The 25,699-nt window shown below is 38.8% G+C and overlaps 1 protein-coding gene and 1 long non-coding RNA gene across 7 annotated transcripts; both read left to right on the top strand.

Moving 5' to 3' along the window:
* The first annotated feature begins 1,864 nt into the window (after nucleotides 1–1,864).
* Nucleotides 1,865–4,647, top strand: LOC148396619 (uncharacterized). The gene is made up of 3 exons (XR_015858971.1): nucleotides 1,865–1,929; nucleotides 3,331–3,453; nucleotides 3,799–4,647. It is a non-coding gene; the product is annotated as an uncharacterized LOC148396619 (long non-coding RNA).
* Nucleotides 4,648–8,329: 3,682 nt separating this feature from the next.
* wt1a (WT1 transcription factor a) lies at nucleotides 8,330–25,069 on the top strand. Of its 6 annotated transcripts, none has more exons than XM_088378147.1 (9): nucleotides 8,330–9,154; nucleotides 11,444–11,566; nucleotides 13,036–13,135; nucleotides 15,359–15,442; nucleotides 18,791–18,890; nucleotides 21,226–21,370; nucleotides 22,189–22,278; nucleotides 22,827–22,919; nucleotides 23,111–25,069. In XM_088378147.1, exons 1-9 carry the CDS (start codon nucleotides 8,680–8,682, stop codon nucleotides 23,230–23,232), a joined length of 1,332 nt encoding a protein of 443 aa, XP_088234273.1. In that variant the 5' UTR covers nucleotides 8,330–8,679; the 3' UTR covers nucleotides 23,233–25,069. The 6 variants fall into 6 exon arrangements, with proteins under 6 accessions (XP_088234273.1, XP_088234274.1, XP_088234272.1 ...); XM_088378148.1 differs by having other exon boundaries at nucleotides 13,033–13,135; nucleotides 22,827–22,910; XM_088378146.1 differs by having other exon boundaries at nucleotides 13,033–13,135.
* Nucleotides 25,070–25,699: the final 630 nt, after the last annotated feature.

The following is a 25,699-nucleotide window of genomic DNA, read 5'->3' as shown; positions in this document are numbered from 1 at the left end:
AATGAAGAAAAGTAAAAGTGGTTAAGAGTGGAAAGAAAAGTAATGCTGCCAGTTCGTCAACATCAAAAAAGTTGACTTCACGTTACTAACTAATATTTGTTCAACAGCAGACCTGCTTACAAGTTGAGACAGATTTTTTTTGTATCTATTTTAATTTGTTTACACAAAACATTCTTGGCTATAAGAGATGGGGGACTTGAGTCATATGACTTGGACTCAAGTCTACTGAAGTTGCTGATTTTATGACTTCCGACTTGCTTGGCAAAAACCTTTTAAAAACTCCACTTCACTTCCACTTTGCATTCATAAGAGTCAACCTGATTATGACTGGAACTGCATAACTTGACAAGTCACTGAACCTTTTTTTCATGCCCAGTGCAAGAAATGGCCAATGAAAGCTGCTCCTCTGATTCACTTTAACTGAGTCGCTGGGTTCCAAGCATGGAATTGATATGTGCAAAATATGTTGATAAGCAACTGCAAGCACTCCCCGTGCCTGCATGGGTTTTCTCCGGGCGCTCCCCGTGCCTGCGTGGGTTTTCTTCGGGGACTCCGGTTACCTCCCACATCCCAAAAAAAGTTCAGGGTGTCCCCCGCCTACTGCCCGATGACTGCTGGGTTAGGGTCCGGCATGCCTGCGATCCCCGTGGGGACAAGCGGGACAGAAACTGGTTGGATGGATGGATGGATGGATGGATGGATGGATGGATGGATGGATGGATGGATGGATGGATGGATGGATGGATGGATGGATGGATGGATGGATGGATGGATGGATGGATTTCAGCTTCTTAACTTAAAATATGATCCGATTTATGTAGTCATTTATGATAGTGTACTGATTATCTTGGTGTAGAAACAAAATAATATTTTTGCTTTTACGTTGGCAAACATTCATGAACATTTCTGCTTAATTTATGATATGTCACAGACTAAACAAATAACTGAATCATAATTAATTTTTGCTTGAAATAATGTTTTTTCTAAAATAATGGGATGGAAATGTAAACATCGATTTAATGATCTTTTTTTTTATATTATATAAATAATAAATCGTTAGTTGCAGCCCAGGACAATGGAGCACCGTTGCGGGTGCCATTCAAGCGAGAACAGATATACAGTTTGGTGTGGAACCTTGATACCCTTATTTAAATAGTAAAAGTAAAATAATAATAATCATTTTTATAAAACATCATAAACAATGCTAATTGCACTGCTGTTCTGTTCTCCTTAAAATAATCAGTTTGGTTGTGTTTTTATTTTTCAATAATTATTTGGAGGGAGGCAATAAAGTGAATTGATGTTAATCTGTTTACTGATGATTGATGGTTTTCAGCCCAGCCTTTAATGACCTGTCAGACAGCAGGAAAAATGAGGTCACAGGTCATCTGATTCTGACCAGCAGAGGTCTTACTTCACCGCTGCCCACTGCCACTGTGGTCATCTCTCTATTTTGGTGTTTCTGTCTCACAGTGTTTGTTTTTTTTCATGTGCTTTTTCATGTCGGAAGTGAATCAGGCCGCCCTCCAAAACCAACAAGTGAACCTCGAAAATAGAAGATTTAGACGAGCAAGGGAGTTCTGATTCAAAGAAAACAGAGATACAAATGTCAAGAAAATCTCCTGCTTTGCTGTTTAGGCTGCTAATTATGTCTGGGTACAACAAAATGATTCTACAGGGCCCAATGAATGTTTTGATTTCAATGGCATCAGAATAGTATTGTGTGTTTGAGATCATTTTTTGAACTATGCAGCAGATCATCTAAATCATCAGCCTTTGACGACTGACACCTTGGCATCATCAGTCCCTGTCACCCCATTTGTTATTAAAGTGCTGGAATGTGTCTGGTACTTTATCATGGAGAGCAGTCAGCCAGCAGCAGGACATTCATTTTCACCCTTTTCAACACACGTCCTGACACAAAAACAGGTACGTACATACATACATACACACGCATGTAATATAAGAAAACACACACAAAGGTGACGATGGCTGAGCAATAAATTTGCATGTCTTTATTGTGGAGTGCTTTCAGTGTGTGTGCACATCCGTAAGTCGTTCATGAGTCCCCACGTATATTTTTTTCAAGAAAATATTTAAAATATTTATATCGCTCTCATTTTCTTTCAACCTAAATAGGCATGAAAATTCACAAAAAAATCAAATGCCTCTGTAGCGTCCCCTACAGTGGAAATACATAATCTAATCCTGGTAACTTTGTTTTAGAAAAATTGGGACGCATGAGTAGCACTCTAAGATGTATAAAAAAAGTTAAAAAAAAAGTATTATTTCAGCCATATGCCAAATTGAACAGGAAATGAGTGATGACTTTTTCAATGTCCACTTCTGGCCCATTTTTATACATTCACAGGGATTATTCTCTTATTCATTTGCCGTTGCCCAAGACATTTCAGGTTCAAACTTGGTCTTTACTATCTCAAGACCTGAGACATTAACAGAATTGAAAAAATTTGACAAACTAAAGGATGCTGTTAGCCAAGAAAACAATGCTGATTTTGAGGGTCGAAACGTACACTAAGAGTCAAGCCATTGTATCCGACTTTGTGTTATTCCCAGAAAATTATGTAAAGTTGCAAACTGGGTCAAATGGATCTTCGCCAGAACACTTGCAGCATCACCACATTTTTGTTCCTAGTGTTCTTGGCACAATTTGGATCTTCATACTTTAAATTCAAGCAGATCCACTAATGATCATTCAAGTACATGAGAACACAAAAACCTCCATCGAGACTGCATTCTCTGGATTTGTTTATCAGAAACCTGATGATTTTTTTTAATTGGACCTTTTTTAAAACCAAAGACTGATAAGATGGAATATTTTATTATGTGAAGAATGTTTCCTTTTATGACACACCTTTCGCTAACTCCACACTCACTCATTCTGGCCTTTCTCTGTCTGATAGCATGTCTCAGTTTTCTTGCCAACGCTGTTTGTTACAGTTGCTGTTTGGATGACTGACTCGCTCGTTATGTGTAGGTGACGAGGATGAGATGAAGGCTGAAATCAGTGTTAGATCACTGAGGCCTAAGAGGTCCTTCATCTGAGATTGTTTAGTTTACTTTATCAGTATTATGACTTATTGTGAGGGCGGATTCTGGATATTAACTGTCAGGAGGTTTTGCGGTTTATATTTTTATAAATGAGTATTGTTTTTTTCTGAGAATAGATGTACTATTGGATGGTCTTTCATCACAAGTGTCCTATAGTTATTAGTTACCTAGTAACATGATAGTCCTCCTGTTTTGTGTTCTTAGACGGCTGGTGTCAGGCGCAATGACTGAACATCCAATGGATTTGTTTCCTTTTAGAGACACCTGGAGTCGGAGTTGAATGACTCAGCTGGTAGAGTGGCTGAATCCCAGTTTGAATTTTCTGCTTTTCGTTCCTCAGCCCTTAAGTGACTTTAAAAAACAAAGATAAACTTGTGCTATGTGAGTAAAACTCTCCTTGTAAAATTTACTTACAATAGTGTCATTCCAAATTTACTATGCAAAATACTATGCAAGCTCTTACTTCTAATTTCTGAGTGGAAAAAAAACATGAAATACATATCTAAGTGATCAATTAAAAATATCACCCCAAATTTGTTTGTGTAAAATTTACTCTGACTACTTAACTCTTTTTTCAGTGTTTTTATTCTATGGCCCAATCGCGACCAAACTGCTTCATTTTCGATTAAAATGTACTTCTATGAAATTTACTTGTAACCTGTGCCCTGATCACATAGCTATAATACAGTTTAGGTGACTTTCTGCCACCTTATTGTCATCTGACAGTCTTGCTGCACGGGTGCAGACGGGTCAGCTAAAAAACAAGTGCAGTGAGCCCTGCATCGTCACAAAGATCAGGACGCGCCAGGATTCCAAATGCGCCGTCTACAAAGACAGAGGCCTCTGTGTTGACGAGAGTCGCTAAGGGTTTGAACACATATAAATCTATTGCTGTATGTCTGTATCACCTGTTGAACCCCCACCCGGGAGTGAAGGCATGTTGAGCTCAGCCTGTTTATACAATTAGTATAGAATGTCCTTATCGGACACATTGACGTTTGCCTTTGACGTTTCGTTTTACATTCATACAATCTAAAATGTCAACTGTTACTATGTTTCGTAAATATATTTGGCTCTGACTTTATCAGTTGGGTTTAACATCAGGCACTCGGAGCACGGGCATCTCAGTTGAAGAGGAGGTTTAGATATTTGAATGTTGAATTCCTGTCTGGGGCTTTACATTGTCTGAACGGGAAGATTTGGCACCATACTAAGGAAAGAGCTATGATTTGTTGCTCCAGTGTCTATCTGAAAATGTACTTTTGTGTACTGAACACTCAGTCGAATGCTCTGCCTTCGGTTGTCCACTAACAGTCGGAGATACTATCTCTGAAGAATTCTGTTTAACAGCCAGAACATAACTCAGTGCGCACAGTGCTGATAGCAAGCCAACTTATCTCCCTACACTTTTGCTTAATTCTCTTGGAAAATGCTTCACTTTCTGACTCGTACTACTGAATTTGTGGCAAGCTGGTGGTATGTGTATTACAGTTTCACATGTACTATATTATCAATCTTTTTTTAACCTTGATGAACAACAGTGTTCCATTCCTGACAGGCTTCCTTTTCACAATTTCTCTTAGATTGTACCCCTTATCTGCTTATTCAAAGCAATAAAATGTCAATGTTTATATTACGTTCAAGGTGACATGTGTTTTTACTCCAAAAGGCTTCAGAGAGATCCAGAACTTCAGTGTGCGTTCCAGTTAAGCACCTGTTGGGAGGGACTTTCTCTTCCTTCAATAGATATAAATGTTGAATTGAAACAAACTAGCTTTTTTGTTTTTTGCAATTTTGGATAACCCAATGCCTATCATGCCCATATATTATTATTGCTAAGCAATTGCAACACACACAATTATTATTGCTAAGCAATTGAGACACACACACACACACACACAAAGCTGCAATATATTTGTTTTCAAAACGGGAGGATCCAAGATGGACACTCACATTTTAACAATCACATTTAAACGTCACAAGGAAAGTGTGTTTTCTCTCAATGGAAACGTCAGCTCAGCACACTTCTTCTTTCTCTGGAACTAATTACCGCACTGTCATGTCTCAATTTGGTTTGAGCCCTTCTGAAGAAACATGTCCGGTAGGAGAAGGATCCCATTGTGGTGATGATGAGTGGATGTAGACTGCGGGTCTATGTTTCACTGGTTGAAAGTAATCCCAATAGTGTGTGAGTGCACATAAGTAGTTTGTTACATAGATGAGCAGAGATAAATGATGACTTCACCATCTGGAAATCCAGTCTCGCTCCCTCTCTCTTTGCAAGGAACTACTGACCCATGATTCAACTCGAGGAGGAACAGAGGGAGAGGATGAGGGAGGAACATAGTACTAAAAGTGCTTGTCATGAGGAGAAAAATCTGTGTGTTAAATGGCATTGTTGAACTGCCAATTAAAATGCTCGAAATAGAACATATACAATACATGTATGAGGTAATAAGAATTACTGAAATGTCAATGTGCAGTCATTCCTGTTCTGATCATAAAACTAGATTTTCATTTTCATTTTGGGATTAGTTGGCCCCATACACTAAAAATTGGCCGCAACGATCGAAAATACATATACACAATCCTACTGCACTCCCACAAAGTAACTGTACTAGTGTAAACACAAAATCAGAAACATGGGACAAACATAGAATAGTCATAGAATACAGTAAATCTCCCAATTGGTGAAGTTGATAACTTGAGCAATCCTTTACACCACTGCTCAACTGATGCATGTTGTGTTCAGCACCAGGCTCCGCCCATCAATGATCATCAACAAAACTGAAAGACAAGAAAACTAAATGTAAAGCAACACAGGCACTAAATATAATGCTTACCATTCGTTTGAATTGCATTATCTGTGTCACATCTGTGCAGTGTGGTAAGTTAAGTTTGCTGTTTTTTTTTTTTGTTTTTTTTTAGCAAGTGTAAAAATGAATGTTTTAACAATAATGAAGAGCACAGGCCTCCACCCCGGGCTGTTAATATATATTGCAACCTATTAATTACAAATGTTCATCTTATCCTGAAAGATGATTCGCACTGGTGCCATTATGATTCTAGTGGGTGGAGGCTGACATTGATTCCGTGGGGACTTAAATTGTGATAATACATTTTTGGATTTGAACCTTCATCATGGCCTTCACCAAAATGTCTGCCTTGCTCCTTGTACTATTTCGCTCCACTTATTGGAAGTGAGTCTTTTATTTTTGTATTTCCCCTACTACTGTATTTATTGTTGTACGCTGCCCACATAATGTATATGCTGTGAAAAAGGTCAATAAATCCAAAAATGTAATGGTGCCTACGCAATGTATAATGCAAGTATGATGTCACAACACTCGAGTCAGCACTTTAGTCAAGAGATTTTTGTGAGAGATTTTTGTTGTGAGATTTTGCACGAGCATGGGGAGAAATAAAATGTATTATTATTAAATACTCTGTTAAATACTTTTAAATACAAAGACAATTCAGAAAAATTTTAATTGACCCTGTTAGAAGTATTAAAGTTAAGCGAGATAACCGAAATATTAGACACATGATGCAGTACAGTTGTACGCCACTGTAAATCTATCCATTATAAATCACATTGTTTATATAATATTCCTCCAGTGTCAAACAAAACTAAGCATTGTTACCTTCAATCTAAATAATGCTCTTGTACTGTTTTTGCTATAGTCGATGTATTAAGCTAATAAGGCTGTCTAAAGCACTCTCTTATTATTTATTATACAACTGTCAAATGTTTCCCACACACAATGCTGCGTCAAATACACTATGTCATTAGTTCATAGTCGAACGCATCATTTGTTTTCAGCTGAGGTGACATTTGGACGCAAAGACATGTTTGTCTCTTTTGGCTCTGTGTTTTGCTGATAAATGATCCACTGATCTATCATGATAAGCCTTGTGATCTGTGATAGGTTTCAAACAAAGAAATAAACCAGCAGCACCAAACGCACATTCTCTCCGACTTGTCTCATCGTGTCTTTTTTCTTTTGTCCTGCGTGCACGACCGCCTCCACTCTCAATATTAACATAGCTGGCCATCCCAGAAGAGCACTCATGCATCTGACTGGTCAACCAATATTGCTGAAGATTGATAGTCACACTGCAGACAGTGGAACACATTCCTCCTCTCCAAACAACAAATTATCTTCAAATGAGAATTTACCGGTGTTATACGCACCAATTTTTGACTAGCCACGGACAACAAGCATCTTAAACAGGCCTTCCATAGGCCCACGTTGGGAATACATAATTGCACGAACATGCCCCCCCCCCCTTCCCATCCCTATAAGACACGTCTGGTGTTAATTGTTTTTTTTATTTCTAGCTTTTTTAATGTTGCAGATGTGCTTGAGTGCAAATTCTTATCCAATCTGTTCTGTCCAAGATTTTAACATATTAGTACTGATACACTAATGTTCAGTTTGTGAAATTTGTACTGCTGTGGGCAAAATAACAAGAGTGGTAATTTTAGTATGTGTGTGGAAAGCTTTGCTGAATAAAAGTGCCATTGTGCTAAAATTGACAGTGAAAATCGTGACTATAAAAAAACGATTTTTTTTCCAATGTGAAATATGTATTTTTTTTCAGTCTGTGTATTATATTTTATTATTTTATCATGATGTTGACATTCGTTCTGGAGAGGCCCCATCTCTTAATTAACACGATTCCAATAATTATCAAACCGAATACTTTTAACCAGAATACAGATCATTTCATGTTGAAGTTACACTGTACAATAAATATTGAAAATGCATATTCTTCATAATATTATAGTTGGGCACAATAGAAATGCCATACATTTTACGTAAGTATGTAAACAATCTTTCAAGTATTAAAACAAAATATAATGTAGGGATGAGATAATATAAGCTTTATGAGTCTCCCCATGGGGAAATTTGCAAATAAAGACACATGTGATAATACATTATAATTTAACAATACATTTTAGCATCATTTTATTTTACTGCAACCGTATCATGAAATATACACAATATTTTTGTAGACTGATTCAAAATATAATTGTATGTATTTTATATTCATCTCGTTTGTGATGTTACGTTTTTTAAGAAAATAAACTCAACTTGTCATAATGCATTTTTTTAATGATTGTATGCATAAAATAAATGACTCAAAGAAAATATATTGGTGTTTAAATATAGTGTCACCTCCTGACTCCGCCTACACATACACACAGATGGAGAGCATGGAGGGTAAAGAGGGCTACTCCTCCTCACTGGTCCACTCCTCTTCCTCCATTCACAGAGATCACTATTAGAGAAGACAACCTCTGTGCTTCTTGAATGGACCCAACACTCCTCCACGACAAAGCAAAGACCCCAGCCGGTTGAGTTCTTCTGTTTTTCTTTTCAACGTCGTAAAGTTGACCTCACCGCTGCATCACCATGAACTTGAGGAGTTTCCGCAGAGTGTGTGCTATTTTCAAACAAACGACGGGCTTCAACTGAGCCAGACTTTGGCTAGACTCCTATGCAACAAGGTGGATCTTTGGGTGCGAGAGGGCAGTGAGGCTTTTTAATCGATAAGGAAGCAACTTCCATCATTTTATTTTTTTGTTAATTTTGGACCACAATGGGTTCAGATGTACGTGACCTGAACTCCCTGCTACCTCCCGTTCCACCCGGGCCCAGTCCAAGCTGCCCGGCTCTGCCAGTCAACACGGCCCCACAGTGGGCTCCCGTCCTGGACTTCCACACTGCCACCTCCCCTTACTCATCTCTGGGACCCCCTCACACGTCCCTCGGGCCGCACTCCTTCATCAAGCAGGAGCCCAGCTGGGGGAGCGCGAGCGACCCCCACCACCTGGACTCGGATCCTCACTGCGGCCTCAGCGCCTTCACCGTCCACTTCTCGGGGCAGTTCACGGGCACGGGGGCCTGTCGGTACGGGGCCGCCTTCGGGGGACCCCCTCCTGCACCGGCCCCCTCCAGCCAGCCACCTTCAGTCGGTGCCCCGCATCATCACCAACCCCCCAGCAGGATGTTTAGTAACCCACCATACCTGACCAACTGCATGGACACACAGCCTGCCGCCCGCAACCAGACAGGTACATGCTCTACTGTACATTTTTACACGTGTATGTGCACGTGTGTTACCTGCTCTATACAGATTGTCTTCATGTGTAGCTCATTCTCTTAACATAACATCTGTGTGACCTATGACCTATGTTGAGCTGTTGCCTTCACGGCCTCCAATTCCTTGTTCACTTCAATCCCTCAATGTGTCACTGACTTTCTAGTCTATGATAAGCAAGATTCTGAAGAAATAGAATGAAACTCACATTTCTACAAATTACTTTTGACAGTTGCTTTATGGAGTTTAAAGATATGTACGCACCACGGTATAAGCGCTGTACTATTCCTAAAGAAGCAGTTGTTAAAAGTTAAAAGAAAGAAAAACATATATTGGGAAGATAAAGATGGATACATCATTTCGCACCACAACTGACATGATAGAATTTGAAACAAAAGGCTTCTGTTTCTTTTTATGTGGAATTGACCTGCTGCACTCACTCAGCACAATATTAGCTACACACACAAATACCTACACGATTCCATCAGTAAAAGTTGTGTCCAAAAATGCAATGCTTATTTTCCATTCATTTATCAAAGAGGTCATTAGTGGAGAGCTGCATTGCATCGGGCTGAAACCAGTTACTCGATTAAACTATTATATGAGAGAATAGTATTTAACTGAAATTACAACCGCAATAAAAACATTTAGGTAATTAAGAACCTCTCGGACAGTGATGGTAAACGCTGAGCGTTATTACTTTTGTAACGGCAGAATATGTGATGCAGCATATTTATTGCATCTTATTTGATTTTGCAAATGTGTCTGATGAAGTTCATGAGTTAGGAATGTCAGCACCAGGAAAGACATGGAATAATTGTACCTGATGCTCTGACATTATTTTGACCCGAAATTCTGTATCATGCATTTTTCATAATCTATATTAGATTTTTTTATTGTTTAAAAATACAACTATGTTTTGTTGAGCATTGCATTGCACACTAAAATGGATGTCGCTTCTGATTCAATTCTACTAGCGAGTATTTTGATTTATATAAGATTTATGTAAATTGTAAAAAGTTTGAAACACGTTGAGAAATCAGTCAAATGTAAAATGAACCGTAATCAGTAAAATGAAGGATCCCAATAAACACAATTTCTCGAGTATAAAATACAATGCAGTAATTCACGGCTTGAAATCTTACATTTTCCTGTATTTTACGAATAATTTTACAATAAATGATTATGATTTAAGTGCAAGCAATTTAAATAATGTAGTGAAAGATCGTGAATGTTTTCTCAAGCTGTTTCTTCCGCACAAGCATAGAAAGTCACAATCAATTTGGGAATTTGAGACAATTTTAGTGACTTAAAATATTAATTTATCAATCCATTCAAATGATCACTTTTGATGCCTTTTATCTTATCGTCCACTAAATCAACTGGATTTGATTTATTATTTTTAGATTTCAAAATGGGCTAAAATCATGGGCTAAAACAGACAAGTCAAATGTCAACAATGAGGATCACATTCGGTCGTGTTCATTCAGGATAATAGAACTGTTTATCCGTGCCCAGTAGATTAATTAGCAATAACATGCTTATCAAGCAGATAATTTAGGAATAACATTATAATCAAAGCACTGAGCTGACCTCTGACCTGGTTTATCTGGTCCCCGCTGTGGCTGGACAAGCACAGGCAAACAAACTAAGAGCAAGACTCAGGTCACACAGTAGAGCTGATAGCCGCGCAGGGTCACTCAGGGACCGAGGCGTCACCGCGAAAACTTCTACCTAGTGAAGAGGCACCCATGGCTGAGTCTAGTTCCATCTGGATGGACAATATGTCATTCGCGGTTTGGTGGGTAATTAAGCATATCAAAGGATTTTCAAATTAAAAGAGAAATTCAATTTTACATGGAAAAAACATACGCACTCATCAATGCAGGAACATACAAAGGAAGTAGAAAATAATAGGATGAGTTTTGTTTTTCCATTCCCACTCAATTTATCGCGCTACATTGCATTTAAACTTAACTCAGTGTGTGTTTGTGTGTGTGCATGTGTCTTGCGTGTGTGATTTATGGGGTTGAGTTCTGCCATTTAGTCAGTCATGTCATGAATCACATCTGAGTGTCAGACATTGATTCAGCGTGTGTGTTTATTTGATTACAGATTTGACAACTAAATAGTGATTATACTAATAATATTTTGAGGTGCAACTAATTGCTATTTAAACACAGCAACAACATGCTGATGGTGATTTAATTCTAAAATATAAAATACATTAATGTGACTTGAGTTTTGTGTTTGTGTGTTGCAGGTTACAGCACAGTCGCGTTCGATGGCGCCAGCAATTACGGTCACACGCCAACTCACCCCAGCTCGCAGTTCTCCAACCACTCCTTCAAACATGAAGACACTCTAAGTCATCAGAATTCCATCGGTATGTTTGATATGATGTAACATCGCACGAAATCAATGCGTCACAGTCTCAGGAGACTAAAACAGATTTAACTGAATATGTATTTATGTCTCGCGAGTGGGTGCACGACCGCATCTGTAAGACCGCTGACCTCACAGTGGGGACGTTTTCTGACGTCTTCGTGTTGACCTGGTTTGTCAGAAGAATAAATCAGCCACATCCTGACTCACAAACCCCCTGGGCTTCTCTTCTCATCCACTCTTTCATCCACCTACCCATCCCGTTAAAAATACTCGGTGTGTGTTAGTGGTGATAAGTGTTTTTTTTGTGTTGTGTTCCAATAAATTTTGGGACATCTTTGCAGCAGATATAAGCAGCATTTTTGGAGGTGGGAGAGAAATTGGAATGCAAGGAACTGTCAAGGGAGCAGTTGACTCTCGAGTAGCAAACACAGGGACAAAAAACGAGATTTGGGGATAAAGATTGGAAAAGGGGATGAATAGAAAAGGCCTTTAAGAAGACTAACATAATGGAACTCGATACCCATCCTTGCTTTCCATTGACCCTGGGAGCTCCACAGTGGAAAGCAATCCATAACATAACTTCATCCGACCATTTGTATGTTTTTTGAATCAAATATTCCAATAGAAGTAAAAAACGAATCCCTTCCTGGGTCAAATTGTTTTAATCATAACACCTTTATTAAATTGGATGGGTATTTTTCAATATCAAGAATATGTCAGGATGCTGTAGTGAAAACGTCGATGCAAATTTGAGTTATGCCACAGCCTGTACCTTAACTTTGCTAAGTGGTGACCTGCGATGTGAGCTTACTTCACATTTCTTCCGCTGTGGATTATTCTTCTTGCCATCTCATGTTCTTCTTTTCTCAACACAAGTGTTGAGGCTGATTATTATTTTGGAATTATTGTCAGATTTTTCTTTTTTTTGTATACATGCTTTTATGTAGTTATGCCAAGACAGGTAGTATGTTGATTTTCCAGTGCCTCAATTTTAAGGTTTTTCGAGATATGAGGTATCCCCCAGTAATTCTTCATTTCGTGGTGCAAATAGTGTCACAACAATTACCTTGAAAAAGTACTGCTTTTAAAAGTAACTTAGTTACTTCACTTCTATAACATTTTATTTAATTTAATTTTTATTTATTTCATTCTCTCTGTTTACTATGTTTTCATACAAGTGCTTTCTTTTCCCCATTAAAACATTTATTGGGGCGCTGGAATGCAATAATGGCATTTTAATTCAGTTAAATTTTGATTTAAAAAACGAGTAAATTTCTTGGAATAAAATTCTGAAGTCTATGCTGATGTTTAGCATTGCATTATCCGAGACACGTGAGCTTGAAAACAGGTTAAGAATTACGTGAATGCTGACAGAAACAATCACATGCATTATACAATATGTCTGTGTGTGCCTCATTATGTACATGTTTGTATGCATATGTATATTTTTGTGTATATGTGTAGCAGAGCAGCAGTATCCGATGCCTCCATCAATGTATGGATGCCACAACCCTTCAGACAGCTGTACCGGCAGTCAGGCTCTGCTGCTGAGGAATCCTTACAACAGGTACATACACACACATACTTTGTACACATTGATTACAAATAGTGTCATGATGCTGACCCCACATACAAAATCTATTTTTATGATACTACAACAGCAATTAAAGGTGGGATTTTTTTGCAACTATTGTTTCACTGTAATTCAGTGAACGATGACAGGATGCCGTTTGAACAGGATGTTCACCTTCAGGACAGGTCTCTGTGCCATTGAAGCTTTCCTCTCGATGTGGTTCAATTTCCTTTCCTGATGTTTGTGTATGCATGTCTAGACATATGATGGATGAGTTTGAAAAGTCTTTTTGATGTGTGAATTAAAACTCTTCAAAATTATAACAGAGGTTGAAAAATTTGCAGTGGATCTGAAATCACTCTGTAATTGGGCGATTCAGTTATTTGAAAACCACAGGGAGAACATGCAAACTCCACACAGGAAGGCCAGAAACAGAATCGAACCCTTACACCTCTAATCTGTGAGGTGGACATGCTAACCAGTGCACCACATACGTATACTGTATATGCCGTATTTTCCGCACTATAAGGCGCACCTAAAAACCTCCAATTTTCTCAAAAGCCGACAGTGCGCCTTATAATCCGGTGCGCCTTATATATGGACCAATATGGATTCGTGGATGAGGACTAATTTATTAAAGTAAGTTTATTTTGTGTGTTGTGTGATATTAACGTTTGAGCAACGTTGAGTTGTTGATATATCGTTATTGTTTTAACTATTTCGAGTGTTATTATATTGTGAGTGCATTAACGTTTGAGCCACGTTGAGTTATTTATTCTATGCGCCTTATAATCCGGTGCACCTTATTTATGGACAAAGTTTTAAAATGGGCCATTCATTGAAGGTGCGCCTTATAGTGCGGAAAATACGGTACATCAACTATGGAAATCATGCAATCAATTACAATTAAAAATGATCGACTGGCAGCCCATTACTTATGGGGACACTTCATAAATGCAGCATTAGATGTTTACCAGTTTGCGCTGCTTTTGTATGTTGTTGTTTCCCAAAAAAACATCTTTTACATTTTATGATAGTGTTTTCCTTCGAGACTGCCGAGCAGCAGTCGAGTCTCTGTGAATGCCACAGTGTGATGTGGGTCTGTGTGTGCGTGTGTTTGCTGGGAAGCAACGGCTTATTTTTATGACAAAGACGACCAGCAGACCTCCAAGTTTATGTTCCCCCCTGTTTCTCTTCCACAGAAACATGCATACGCCTGCACGCACACACATATGGGTTGACGTGGTTGTCTAATCTCACAGCCTGGTACAAGTTGCACTGTGTTTAATTGGCATGTTGTCAAGTTGGCCCACTTGATCCACATGAAATAAAACATGCTGATGTTGTATTAGTGTGATTTTATGTGGGGCTGTAAATACTGTATGTTGGTATAAGCATTTATTCTTTTTCTATAAATATTGTTTCTATCCGTCAATGCCAGAGATGTATAGTGACAGAACAATTATTTGCTCTTCCGTTGGATGGCAGAAGATGCAATTAACCTGTTTTTCCATGTTGCCATTTATAAGCAATAGCTTTTGTTCAACAAAGAGGGCCTAGATTTCACACTAAGCAGAGTTGTGAGTAAATCAAAATATGAATGATTCATCATTGCTTCAGGAATAATACTTTTTGGAATAATTTTGTTTAGGGAGACAAAAGTTGGGACATAGATTGATAGCAAGAATGAGGATATCAGATGAAATAAAATAAGATTTAGCTTACACACCAACCTTTGGTCAAACACATTGGTGCTGTTTTATTCCTTTTAATGAAATAATTAATTTTTCGGTTGCATTGTTGAAGCTTGTGTCCAGCCTCAATGTAAACTACAACTGTGCTGTTTGTGAGGCTCCACTAAATAGTAGCTGTGCTTTGAGCAGGGTGTCACTCCCACTCGTCTCTCCAGATTGTTTGCAGGCTGTAGGTGGCGTATATAAGAGGCTGTAAATCCAGCATGTGTGTGTGTACATAAACGTGAGCATGAAAGGTCACGGCCATGCCCCTTGGCTTTGTTTCATTCATGTTGCTGGTGAGTTCAATTGTCTTGAGCAGTATTTTTATCTTCTTTAACCTCAAATTGTGTGTGTTTCTGTGCCTCTATGTGTAAATGTGTTGACATTTGTCACCAGTGTTCCCAACATGAAGCGACATAACATCCCAAGGGGACACTCAGCTCATGAGTTTTATTTTCTACATCTTGTTTGTCCTCCACAGTGGTGAAAATGTTTATCAAATGACCTCTCAGTTGGAGTGTGTGGCTTGGAACCCTGTCAATACACTGGCATCCACCATGAAGAGGTAGGAACTCATCCATTGCTATCTTTACGAAGATGCAGCCAGTTGGGTGCAATTTTTAAAAAGAGAACATTTAGGGGCAGCAATGAAAGAGGACTACTAACTGCTTCTATGCAGTGAATTAGCAGTGTCTGCGGGAAGGCAACGTGCATATGGCAATGTTGGTTTAGCATATTTATGTGGCAGGGTGGAGGAGTGGTTAGCGGATAGCGGATATGGCTCACAGTACTGAGGATGGGAGTTTGAGTCCAGGTTTGCGTGCACTCCCTGTGCTTGCATGGGTTTTCTCTGAGTACATTCACCAAAAACATTCATTTAATTGTCACTGCAGACTTGGAAATTGTCCATGGGTGTCATTGGGAGTGTGAATTCTTCTTTTTTTGACTTCTCCAAAGTCAGCTGGGAAAGGCTCCAGATCACTGGCAACATAGTGGGGCTAAGCAGTATGGACAATTAATGGACGGATGGATATATATTGCCCAATACCGTATCTATCGATGTTTCTGTGACATTTTTAAAAATATATATTGTACTGATGATGGAATTTGTCCATAGCAAGAAACAGGTCAATTAATAGAAAATAAAATGTCAATCACCACTCATGTAATCTGTTGACCAACTTATTGTTTAATGTAGCAATCAGATCAGGGCCCTTTCATGTCAAAAGCAGTGCCTAGAGCACAGGTGTCAAACTCAAGACCTGGGGGCCAGATACGGCCCACCAAATTATTTTGTGGCCCGCGAAGACAAATTGTGCATCAAATTCGTGTGTCATTACTAGAATTGCAAATTGTGTTCACTTTTAACAATTTTTTTTAAATATTTGACCAGTTTTTACTCGTCTTATTTGCAAATGAGTTATTTGTCAGTTTGTTTTGTAGCTTTTACTGTATATGAGGTGCCCATACATTTATTTGCCATAATGGTCATAATGGCCCTCCAAAAGAAGCTATGTAACATCTAAAAGCTAACAAATTAGACAAATCCAAGAACAAATTAAAACTGAATTTAAAACAAAGTCCGCATCCAGTTGTGTAATCAGGTTTGTTGCCTTTCTACCCTCCTGCTTCTTCAAGGGAACTCTGACACACAAACAAAACATTAATTTATTAGATAAGAACCGTAGACCTGTTTTTGAAAGGCTACTACATCTATGTCCTCTCTTTGTGGACAAACTTGGAACCCAAATATGCAAGTAGAAACAAAACTTGGAGAAAAAATATGTATAACAAAATCCAATTTAAAAATCCATCCACATTGTACTACTGCAGTGTCATCATGACCTGCAAATGCTTTCGAATCAGTAGGCATCCACCCACCATAGTAAATGAACAAGTGTGTTTTGTATATGTGAATGCTTCTTATAAAGTTGTGTACGTGCATGGAACGCTAGTTTAGAAAAGTATGTGTCAAATAGGGTTGGTGATGAAAGTTTGATTACAATGTCTTGCTTTTCATTTGTGCCGCTCTATCAATGGGGGATACAGAGGCATGGGGGAGTAAGGTTGAAGAGGAAGAGATGAGAGGGAGGAAGAGGTGGGAGTCATTGGAAGAGAATGAGATAAAGAGAAACTGGTTGGAGGAAGAGGAAGCATTGGGGAGTTTTGCACAGTTTTAGTTTAGGTCACACAAACACACACAAACTGCATGGGATTTTCTCAATGTGTACGTGCATGAAACTTTGATGTTGTTGCATAAGCTGCTCAGCTGACACTGTTGCGATGAATTTAAGTGGAATATACTTTGCAATCTGTGTGCTTTTGGTGGTTGTGGTTTGCAGTAATGTCAAACTGCAATGTCCATTATTTTAATGGCCATAGTTTGGTTGAAGAAACATTTCTCTTCTGTTATTGTACTGGATACCTGAAACACTGTTCTGTCGCTGTATTTCAACAATGATAATAGTTTACACCACCTTTAGCAAAAATTCAATCACAATGGATAGTTAATTATTATGATGGTGGCATTTCATTGTCCAGCAGATGTAGCGACGAGATTCCGCTTGCTTACAGACAGAGGGATATATAAACACGTTTCTCAGTGGATGTTATCAGATGTTGAAGGTTACCCTTGCAGATGTGTCTCACAATGCAAGTGTTGTTCTACTCCTCCACACGGTTATCCAGAGAGAGGATGATCCCAGACTTATCAAACTTTTTTCCTCAGCCAAGAGATGAAACCCTGTTTTGATGCCCAACGGAACTGTGTGCATGGATGGAGTTTTGTTTCTTCGTGTATTTTTATTTATTTTTTTTAATTTGCCACTTGCGTCGTTGTGGGAGTGAACACAGCCGGCTCGCTTCAGGTCAATAGAAATAGAGTGGCTCCTCTCGTTCCTTTTTAAATTTAGCGCTGGAGAGCACATGACATGTCTGCATGGCAGAAGCATATATAAACTAACTTGCTGGAGTCCATGCAGATGCAAAGTACATTTACAAGGAATTACTAAAAGATCTCCACTTGCTGATGATATTAAGATGGCCAGCGTGATCGTAGATCGTTGCTGTGAAGTGGGCACTTGGACAACGGCTCAGGGGGTGATTTTAAAATTATTCTAAAGATGTTATCATGTTTGAATGAAATATTGGGACTTCCACCACGCATATTCACAGTTGTCAGAATCTGACAGCACCTTGATCAGATTCACCAAAATCGTATTACACCACCTGTGCCACAACTTGGACCTGCTGCACAGGGGGAATGTAAAAGAAAACATTCACCGTAACGCCCAGCAAAAACATGTCTGATAATTTTATTCATCATAATTTTCTCAGACATGCTTTGTCTGGTCCCTCAGGATTTATTTTCCCAGTTGACCTAACCAGAAACAAACGCTATGACAACTTAGCTCCTCGTCCCGAATACTCCCTAGTCTCACTGAAACACCAAAACGGTATGGTGATGGCTCAAGTAAGGCAGTTTTTGTTAATGTAATGATATGCGGTATCTATACAATGAGGCCTTTCTGTGTGGAATTCACATGCTATCCCTGTGTGGGTCTCATAGTCACATACCTCAGTACAAAGATTAGCTTCACTGAAGATTCTAAATTTGAGGGCCATTACTGTCTGTCGTTTTATTGTATGCTTAATTCTGTGATTACATTTTTGGATCCAGAATATATCAAAGAATTGTGAGATCTTGCAAAAGTTTTGTGTAGGTTTTTTCAACCTTGTTTTTTCTACCTTATTCTCTCAGGGGGACCATAGAAGGCAGACAGCACAGACCCAAATGTTGTGCACTCACATTGTGTGCTTTGTGTCTACTCCACATTTTTACCTCATTTGGCCCAAATAAATTTCTCCAAACAGCAACTTGACCCTGCTCAAATCTTGTCTCTTCTCTTTGTAGTCATGCAGGGGGCTACGACAGTGACCCAAGCGCGCCCATGGTGTACAGCTGCAGCACACAGTACCGCATACACACACATGGTGTCTTCAGAGGAATACAGGTATGTCTGTCTGCGGACTAAGCATTTAATGATTTAATTTCACTTCATGTCCCTTATGCGTGGTTCTAGGTAGCCTAAATCTAGCTTACTTTTTTTTTTTTTTTTTTTTTTTACCAAATTGGCAGATGTGCTGTGGCAGGAACGCCCAGTGCAGTGTCGCACGTCTACCAAATTTATAAACATGACTGGTACAAAAATGATGTGCCGTCTCCTTTCTGTCACCAAATTGTGGATAAATTGGGGGTTATGCTGAAATAGACTTTATGCCAAGCAAATGGTTGCCAGTTTACCAAAATAGAGACCTTTGACGCTTGTTATGATCTCAGTGCTATATGCTTTATGATGTTTCTTGTTTTTGACTTTGTGATGAGCTATAAATTATGCTTTGAGATATTTAGTAATCCCCTGTTTAGATTTAAGATTTTTGGTGTCATTTTTCCCTCTCGAGAATTCCGAACAAATCTAGACTGAGTCAAGTGGAGTAGTGGACCTTTTTCAACTATTTAGAATTTTGGGAGACTGGATTATCTAAAAACTGATTCCGTATGAATGATAAAGCTCGGCTCTCTGTTGTGCTAATTGCACAATGATCGCACAGCTAGAAATATATTTGTCATCTCTCTGTATTGAGTTTGAAGATCAATGAAGGTGAATATGAACCTAAAGTCTACAAATGATCATCTGCCATCTGAATCTCTTGCCGCTACTCTATCCTCCCAGAAGAGTCCTACTCTAGAAGTGATGTTAACTGTAAGTCGCTATCTGGTTTACTAATTCATCTTTTGGAATCACCAGTGAAATATAGCACCGTATTCCGTCACCTTCTGCACCATTTTGATTCACTCTCTGGATTTTGTGCAATCTTGCAATAGTCACAGGTTGAGATTTAGCCATAACAGTTTTTATCATGCAATTTACAGTTTGCACAGTACAGACAAAGAAGCATCGCAGAAATGACAAGAATGTATAACTGACTACTACATCTGGTCCTCTCCCCATTTCTGATACGGACTGTACAGCTCGAGCTTAGCTTGCAGGCAATTATTTCCAATCTGTGAAGATGCATTCAACAAAAGAACTGAAGTCAGCTGAATACCTCCAACTACTACCACATTTACACACAGATTCTAAAGAGTCCTCAGCAGATAGGAGTGTTTAGTCTGCTAAAACAAACCTGTTTACCCCCAACAGTCCATCTCAGACCCACGTCAACCAGGTACAGAATGTTTCCGTCCTGACTGACGCTGGTGCTGACTGTGAAGACTTAAATTATTTAACTGATTACTTTTTTTCACAGAGTAGGACTTTGTCTGTGTTGACCACAACAAAAAAAAATGCCTTTTTGTCTTTGAGCTTGCTTTCCTGGTTTAAGAGCCACAGCCACACTAGCCAGGATGCATATTAGTTTAATTTGGACTTCATGCATGTTTTCATTTCATACAATAGTGAATTGGATTTCTTGGAACATTATCAGCCAAGGTGGATTATTAATTTAAATATGTATTGTTTTTTTTTACCAAGTTGGTTAATTCTGGCAGTCAAACTGGTCAGAAGGAGCTGAGCAGGCATTTTTTGTTTGGACTGACTATACAGTGCGGTCCAGTATCTTGAACGTGTTGCATAAAAGACTTCCATGGGATGAGAGCCTGTGATGATGGTGCGATCAGTCTTACAGGAATCCACCAGTTCAACTATTCCTGTCATATTCAGCCGTTGTTTGATTCGCTTTATACCCTACGCGTGCTTAGTCTGAAGAATGACAAAGAGGTGTTTTAAAGCAGGCCAAGTGCATCAAAGTTAATGGAATCATTCTTCATGCTTGAAGGTCACCTGTTGTGACGATTTCAATGGGACAAACATTTAGAGGCAGGAAATTAACATGGGTATGTTACAAATGTAACCATCAACAGGTTTCACAAAGGAGATAGAGAAAATAGTTCAAATTCCTTCAAACCGTATAAAGATAAGGTCTCGCTTTATTTTCCTGATTGTTGTTGAACTTTATGGTATTTGCTGTGATTCTCTTCCACAGGGCATTTGCAGTGAGCAGCAGGGTTCTAATGGGGCGCTCTGTCTAAAAGGCGTGACTAACAGCTCCCAATGGGCTGCAGTCAAATCGGGGTCACCTTACAGCTAATTATTATCAAATGAAAATATAGAAAGAATATGACCATTTTATTTTAATGATCCCAAAAGAGCAAGGTTGATTAAATTACATGATTAGTCTCATTAACTGAATGGAATAAATATAAATCAGAATGTCTATAGATTATATTTTCCAGGCATGAGATATTTCATTTGTTTTGTTAATGTGTTTGTGTGTGTGTGCATGCAGGATGTAAGGCGGGTTCCCAGCATTGGTCCAGCAATAGTTCGATCAGAGAGCAGCGAGAAACGTCCATTCATGTGTCCACACCCAGGATGCAACAAGCGCTACTTTAAGCTGTCTCATCTGCAGATGCACGGCCGCAAACACACAGGTGCATACAATACAAGAGTGCATTGTTACTTCTTTTTGCCTTTTTGAATTTTATCAGACCCCTCGCCCACAAACGCACACACACTTCATTAAAGCAAAAATAACTCAGTGAAATGCAAGCAAGTTCAAACTAATAGAGTGCTTGCAATTTAATTGTTGTGAAATATAGGCAGGGGGAAAAAAGATGAAAGTGTGAAAATATTCATGTGTATATACTTCATTGCTTTATTTTTTACTACAAAGTGGTAAAAAGATACCCTTAAAAGTTAAAAGCACAACTCGATGAGTTTAAAAGGTGATTGTATTTTTGCCCAATCTTTACAGTCTGGTTTCGGTTTGATTTCTATTCCTAAAAATAATTTGCCATCAAAAATCAAATTTTTATCTTTATCATTATACAGTGCATATTACAAATTTAAGTTATGGTAGCATAATAAAGTTGACTTGAATTAGAGTGTTTTGAATAGCATTTCTAACTGTCAAACAATTTTACCCAGAGGGAAATAAGCATATAAAATTACACACTTGCATTTAAAATTTCATGCCTATTTTTTTTATAATCGAATGCTTTGTCTTTTTAAATGGGCAATATTATACAAATAAGCCAAGACACAGATGTGTACAATCATAGCAAAATATTAAATTTAAAGCTCCTTGCCATGACTTGTTTTCTCATCTTTTGTCTGTCACTTCTTTGCTGTCCTGTTCTTAAGCAAACATCTGGCATTGAGGAGTGTATTGCATCTGTTATTTATTGCCAAACAGACAAGTACAGGGAAATTTGTGCTCGTTCAATACCCTCTCTTTGTCTGCGTCTAGGGGAGAAACCTTACCACTGTGACGTTGCAGAATGTGGTCGGGGCTTCTCTCGCTCTGACCAGCTCAAAAGACACCAAAGAAGGCACACAGGTTTGATTATTGCCTGATTTTCACTTATTCCTTCTCTTTGGCCTCCCCATTTGCTCCAACCTTCTTGTTTGCATGATGGCCATGATGTGTAAATTGCACAGGTTTGTCCAAATGGTCTCCTAATGTCAAACATGTTGGAAGTCCCACCCAGAGGCCATATCCTTCCCCGCAGCTTGTTTTTTACCGAAAAAGCGGCTCTTTATATGCCCCCCCACCCCCATAAATCTTCTCTGTATTTTTTTTTTTTGGTCAAGTACATATACCTTTGCCCATGTGAGTTTAAGGTGAGAAATGTCAAAGCAAACACGCACACACACCCAACAATCATCCTACTTTTCGGTTTGCGGCTCTTGGCAAAAGTTAGGGGCAACCCTGATCTTGGCTGGCGTTACAAAAAAACTGGCAAAGCTTTGGACTGCCTTTCCTGCAAGTCTCCGCTCTACTTTATTTTTCTGTCTCCCTCTCTGTGCGCGTGTGCTGAATATTTCTCTCTTGTGTGTGTGTGTGAAACTCCCATCTGTGTGCATGCAAATTGTACATGTGTTTAGGAGTTAAACCCTTCCAATGCGAGACGTGTCAGAGAAAATTCTCTCGGTCTGATCACCTTAAGACACACACCCGGACTCATACAGGTAAAACAAGTGCGTAAACTTTTATTTTTTCTTTTATACCTCATCCATGTTCATGTTTACAGAATATAATAATTTATGATTTGGGCATAACAGATACATAGACTAACGCATGGATAAATAACAAAAGATATTTCAATAAAACTTTGTTTTCCCTAACCCTCTTTTTTTCTCCATGTGCACGTCTCCCACTCACCCTTCAGGCGAGAAGCCGTTCAACTGCCGTTGGCCAAACTGTCAGAAGAGGTTTGCCCGCAGTGATGAGTTGGTGCGGCACCACAACATGCACCAGAGAAACCTCACCAAGCTCCAACTGGCCATCTGAGTCTACGTTCACTCACTGTGGCAAAACGGTAGCGTCGGACTGATTGATTGTTAATACTTTTGTGTGCCAAAATCAATGCAGCAGAAACCGAGGTTGCCCAAGGACATTTCATTCTTTCCTTCTTACATGTGTGTCCACTCATGAAATTCCTGTGCCCATTCCTTTTGAGGGTTAAAGTAACCAGAGTGCACTCTGGTGAAGCTTCAAATTATTAGCTTCAGCCCTATCTGAACATGACTCACTGAGCAATTAATCAGATTTCACCGAAAAACCTTGGGAGTCATAAAAGCGCACTTTTCACCCGAATACTCCCCAAGAGCATTAAATGTGATTTAATGATGGTGGAAAAAGTTGCACCTCAGAAATAATTTAAGCCCGAGCAAGCAGACTTCCATCTAGTCCACATTACCAAAGTAACTCATCGTCATCTTATATTTCGGCATCCGTTTTTAGGGGGCTAATTGCTAATCAAATTTATTCATACTGGACCAACTCAAATTGATTGCAAAATCAATTCATTTGAAGTTAGAACAGAAGCCATGCATAACTTCTTGTACATTGTACATTTTTGCATGGGAAAATGGTCACATCGAAATTATTTTGTGGTAAGCAGAGTGTAATTTGTCACAATATCAGGAACAAATCAAATACAATAAAGTGTTTAGTGTCATCACCACTTGTAAATATCGCCTGTTAAACTATTTATTTTTATTTCATGGATTGATTCACTGGAACATAAGGGAGATTGCTATGTGCTCTTACCTTTTTTCAATGCTGTAAAAAAAAATGTCAAAGGTCATTTTTGTAAAAGTGAAACAGCTGAAACGTCGTGATCATTTGCATCTGACTTGGCAGGCAGTAATTTTAGTGTTTTGTCTGGGTCGCACAATGTCAACAAAAATTGTAGTTAGGTGTTCAGTCATGTGATGTAAACATTTTTTTAATTCAACTCTTGTGCGTCAACATTGCATTAGTCTCTTGTGTGTAGGGGTGTAAATAATAATGGAGTCGGCCTTTGTTTTACACACCGCATGTTCTCAAATGTCTGTTGGGTCACACTGGCTCTGTGACCAGGACATGGTCAAGATGTAAATAATTTTGCTTTGCCATGGGAACTGAGTTTTCCATGAGGGATACATGTGACTTTTTGGTGGGTGAGGGGGTGGGTTGTCTTTGAATGTATCCTGGAACTATTTTTGTTTCTTCTTTGACATGTAATAACAATGAAGCTGTAAAAAGTAAATGCCAGTGAAATATTATAACGAAGAGCTCGCTGTATAAATGTTTTCTGTTACATTGTATCCACCATTATTATTTATTCAGGTTTAAGTCATTTTCTATTAGCAATTAATGAAATGTGCACAAACTAACTGCTAAACAGCTCCATTGTCATGCTTTTCAACTTTGCCGATAAGACAACAAACCTTAACATTAAGATTTTTTTGTTCTGATTTAATTTACCCTAACCGCACACTGGTGTATCAAATATTCCATCTCTACAAAGAAAATGCAGTTTGATTGGCATATAAGCATTATCGAGTCATGCCCAAAATTATTCATACCCATGAACAATTTTAGGGATGACTGTATTCAACAAATGTTTGCAGTGGTGTAGAAGTATAACACAGGATAGTAGAGCAATGAATATTTTACCCCTTTTACTGTACGATGGAACAAATAAACTAAATACGGTGTGATCAGTTGTACGTCTACCACAGTAAATATCACAAGACAAATTATTTAAAAACTTTTTTTTTACTGTCTACCAAAACAGTGTTATCTGTATTGCATTTATGCAGCTCTTAATAAATCTCAAGGTGGGTGTAGGTGTACCTAATATAGCGTCCAGTGAGTGTATTCGCCTCTGTGCCAAAACTGATCCCCCCCGAAAATATTGTCATATACATTATCACACACGCATACTTAGTACAGTACAGTACCAACCACTTTCCTCTCTTTATCTCTGGCCAGATTCTTCATTACATTCCTCGACTCCCCATTGGGTGAAAAGGGCTGATAAAAAATGAACATGTTTTCTTTCAGTGTCTCTCAACTCTCTCACTCCCCTTGTGTTCCTTCCTCTCGTCTCCCCTCTCCGTCCTTGCTCGTACAAAACTTATTTTTTTCATTTCCTATAGCAGTATAAATTATGATGCTCAGCTTCACAATAATGTGATATTTGCAAGTTTTTACGGAGAAAATAAGAGCAGAAGAGAGACGGAGAGTGATGGAGGGCAAGATGGATAAAGACAGATCCAGCAATGTTTCTTTGGTGAACTTTTATCGCAAGTTTAGCCAAAGTGTTAGTGTAAATCAGACATGTCCAATTCCCTCTGTGGAATTCCCCTGAAACTCCCCAGGGCCTTTGTGCTATATCTCAGCTGTCGGACAAGGCCTCTATCTCCCATCTCACTCTGCTTTGTGTGTGTTTATGTGTGAGCTTCACTGTTTCATCTTGGTCCAGTCT

Source organism: Syngnathus floridae, chromosome 6, assembly GCF_059516105.1.
Source record: "Syngnathus floridae isolate MCC-2025c chromosome 6, RoL_Sflo_1.0, whole genome shotgun sequence".
Classification (NCBI taxonomy): Eukaryota; Metazoa; Chordata; class Actinopteri; order Syngnathiformes; family Syngnathidae; genus Syngnathus; species Syngnathus floridae.
Note: the sequence above shows the minus strand (reverse complement) of the source record. Positions and strands in the feature narration are given on the sequence as shown.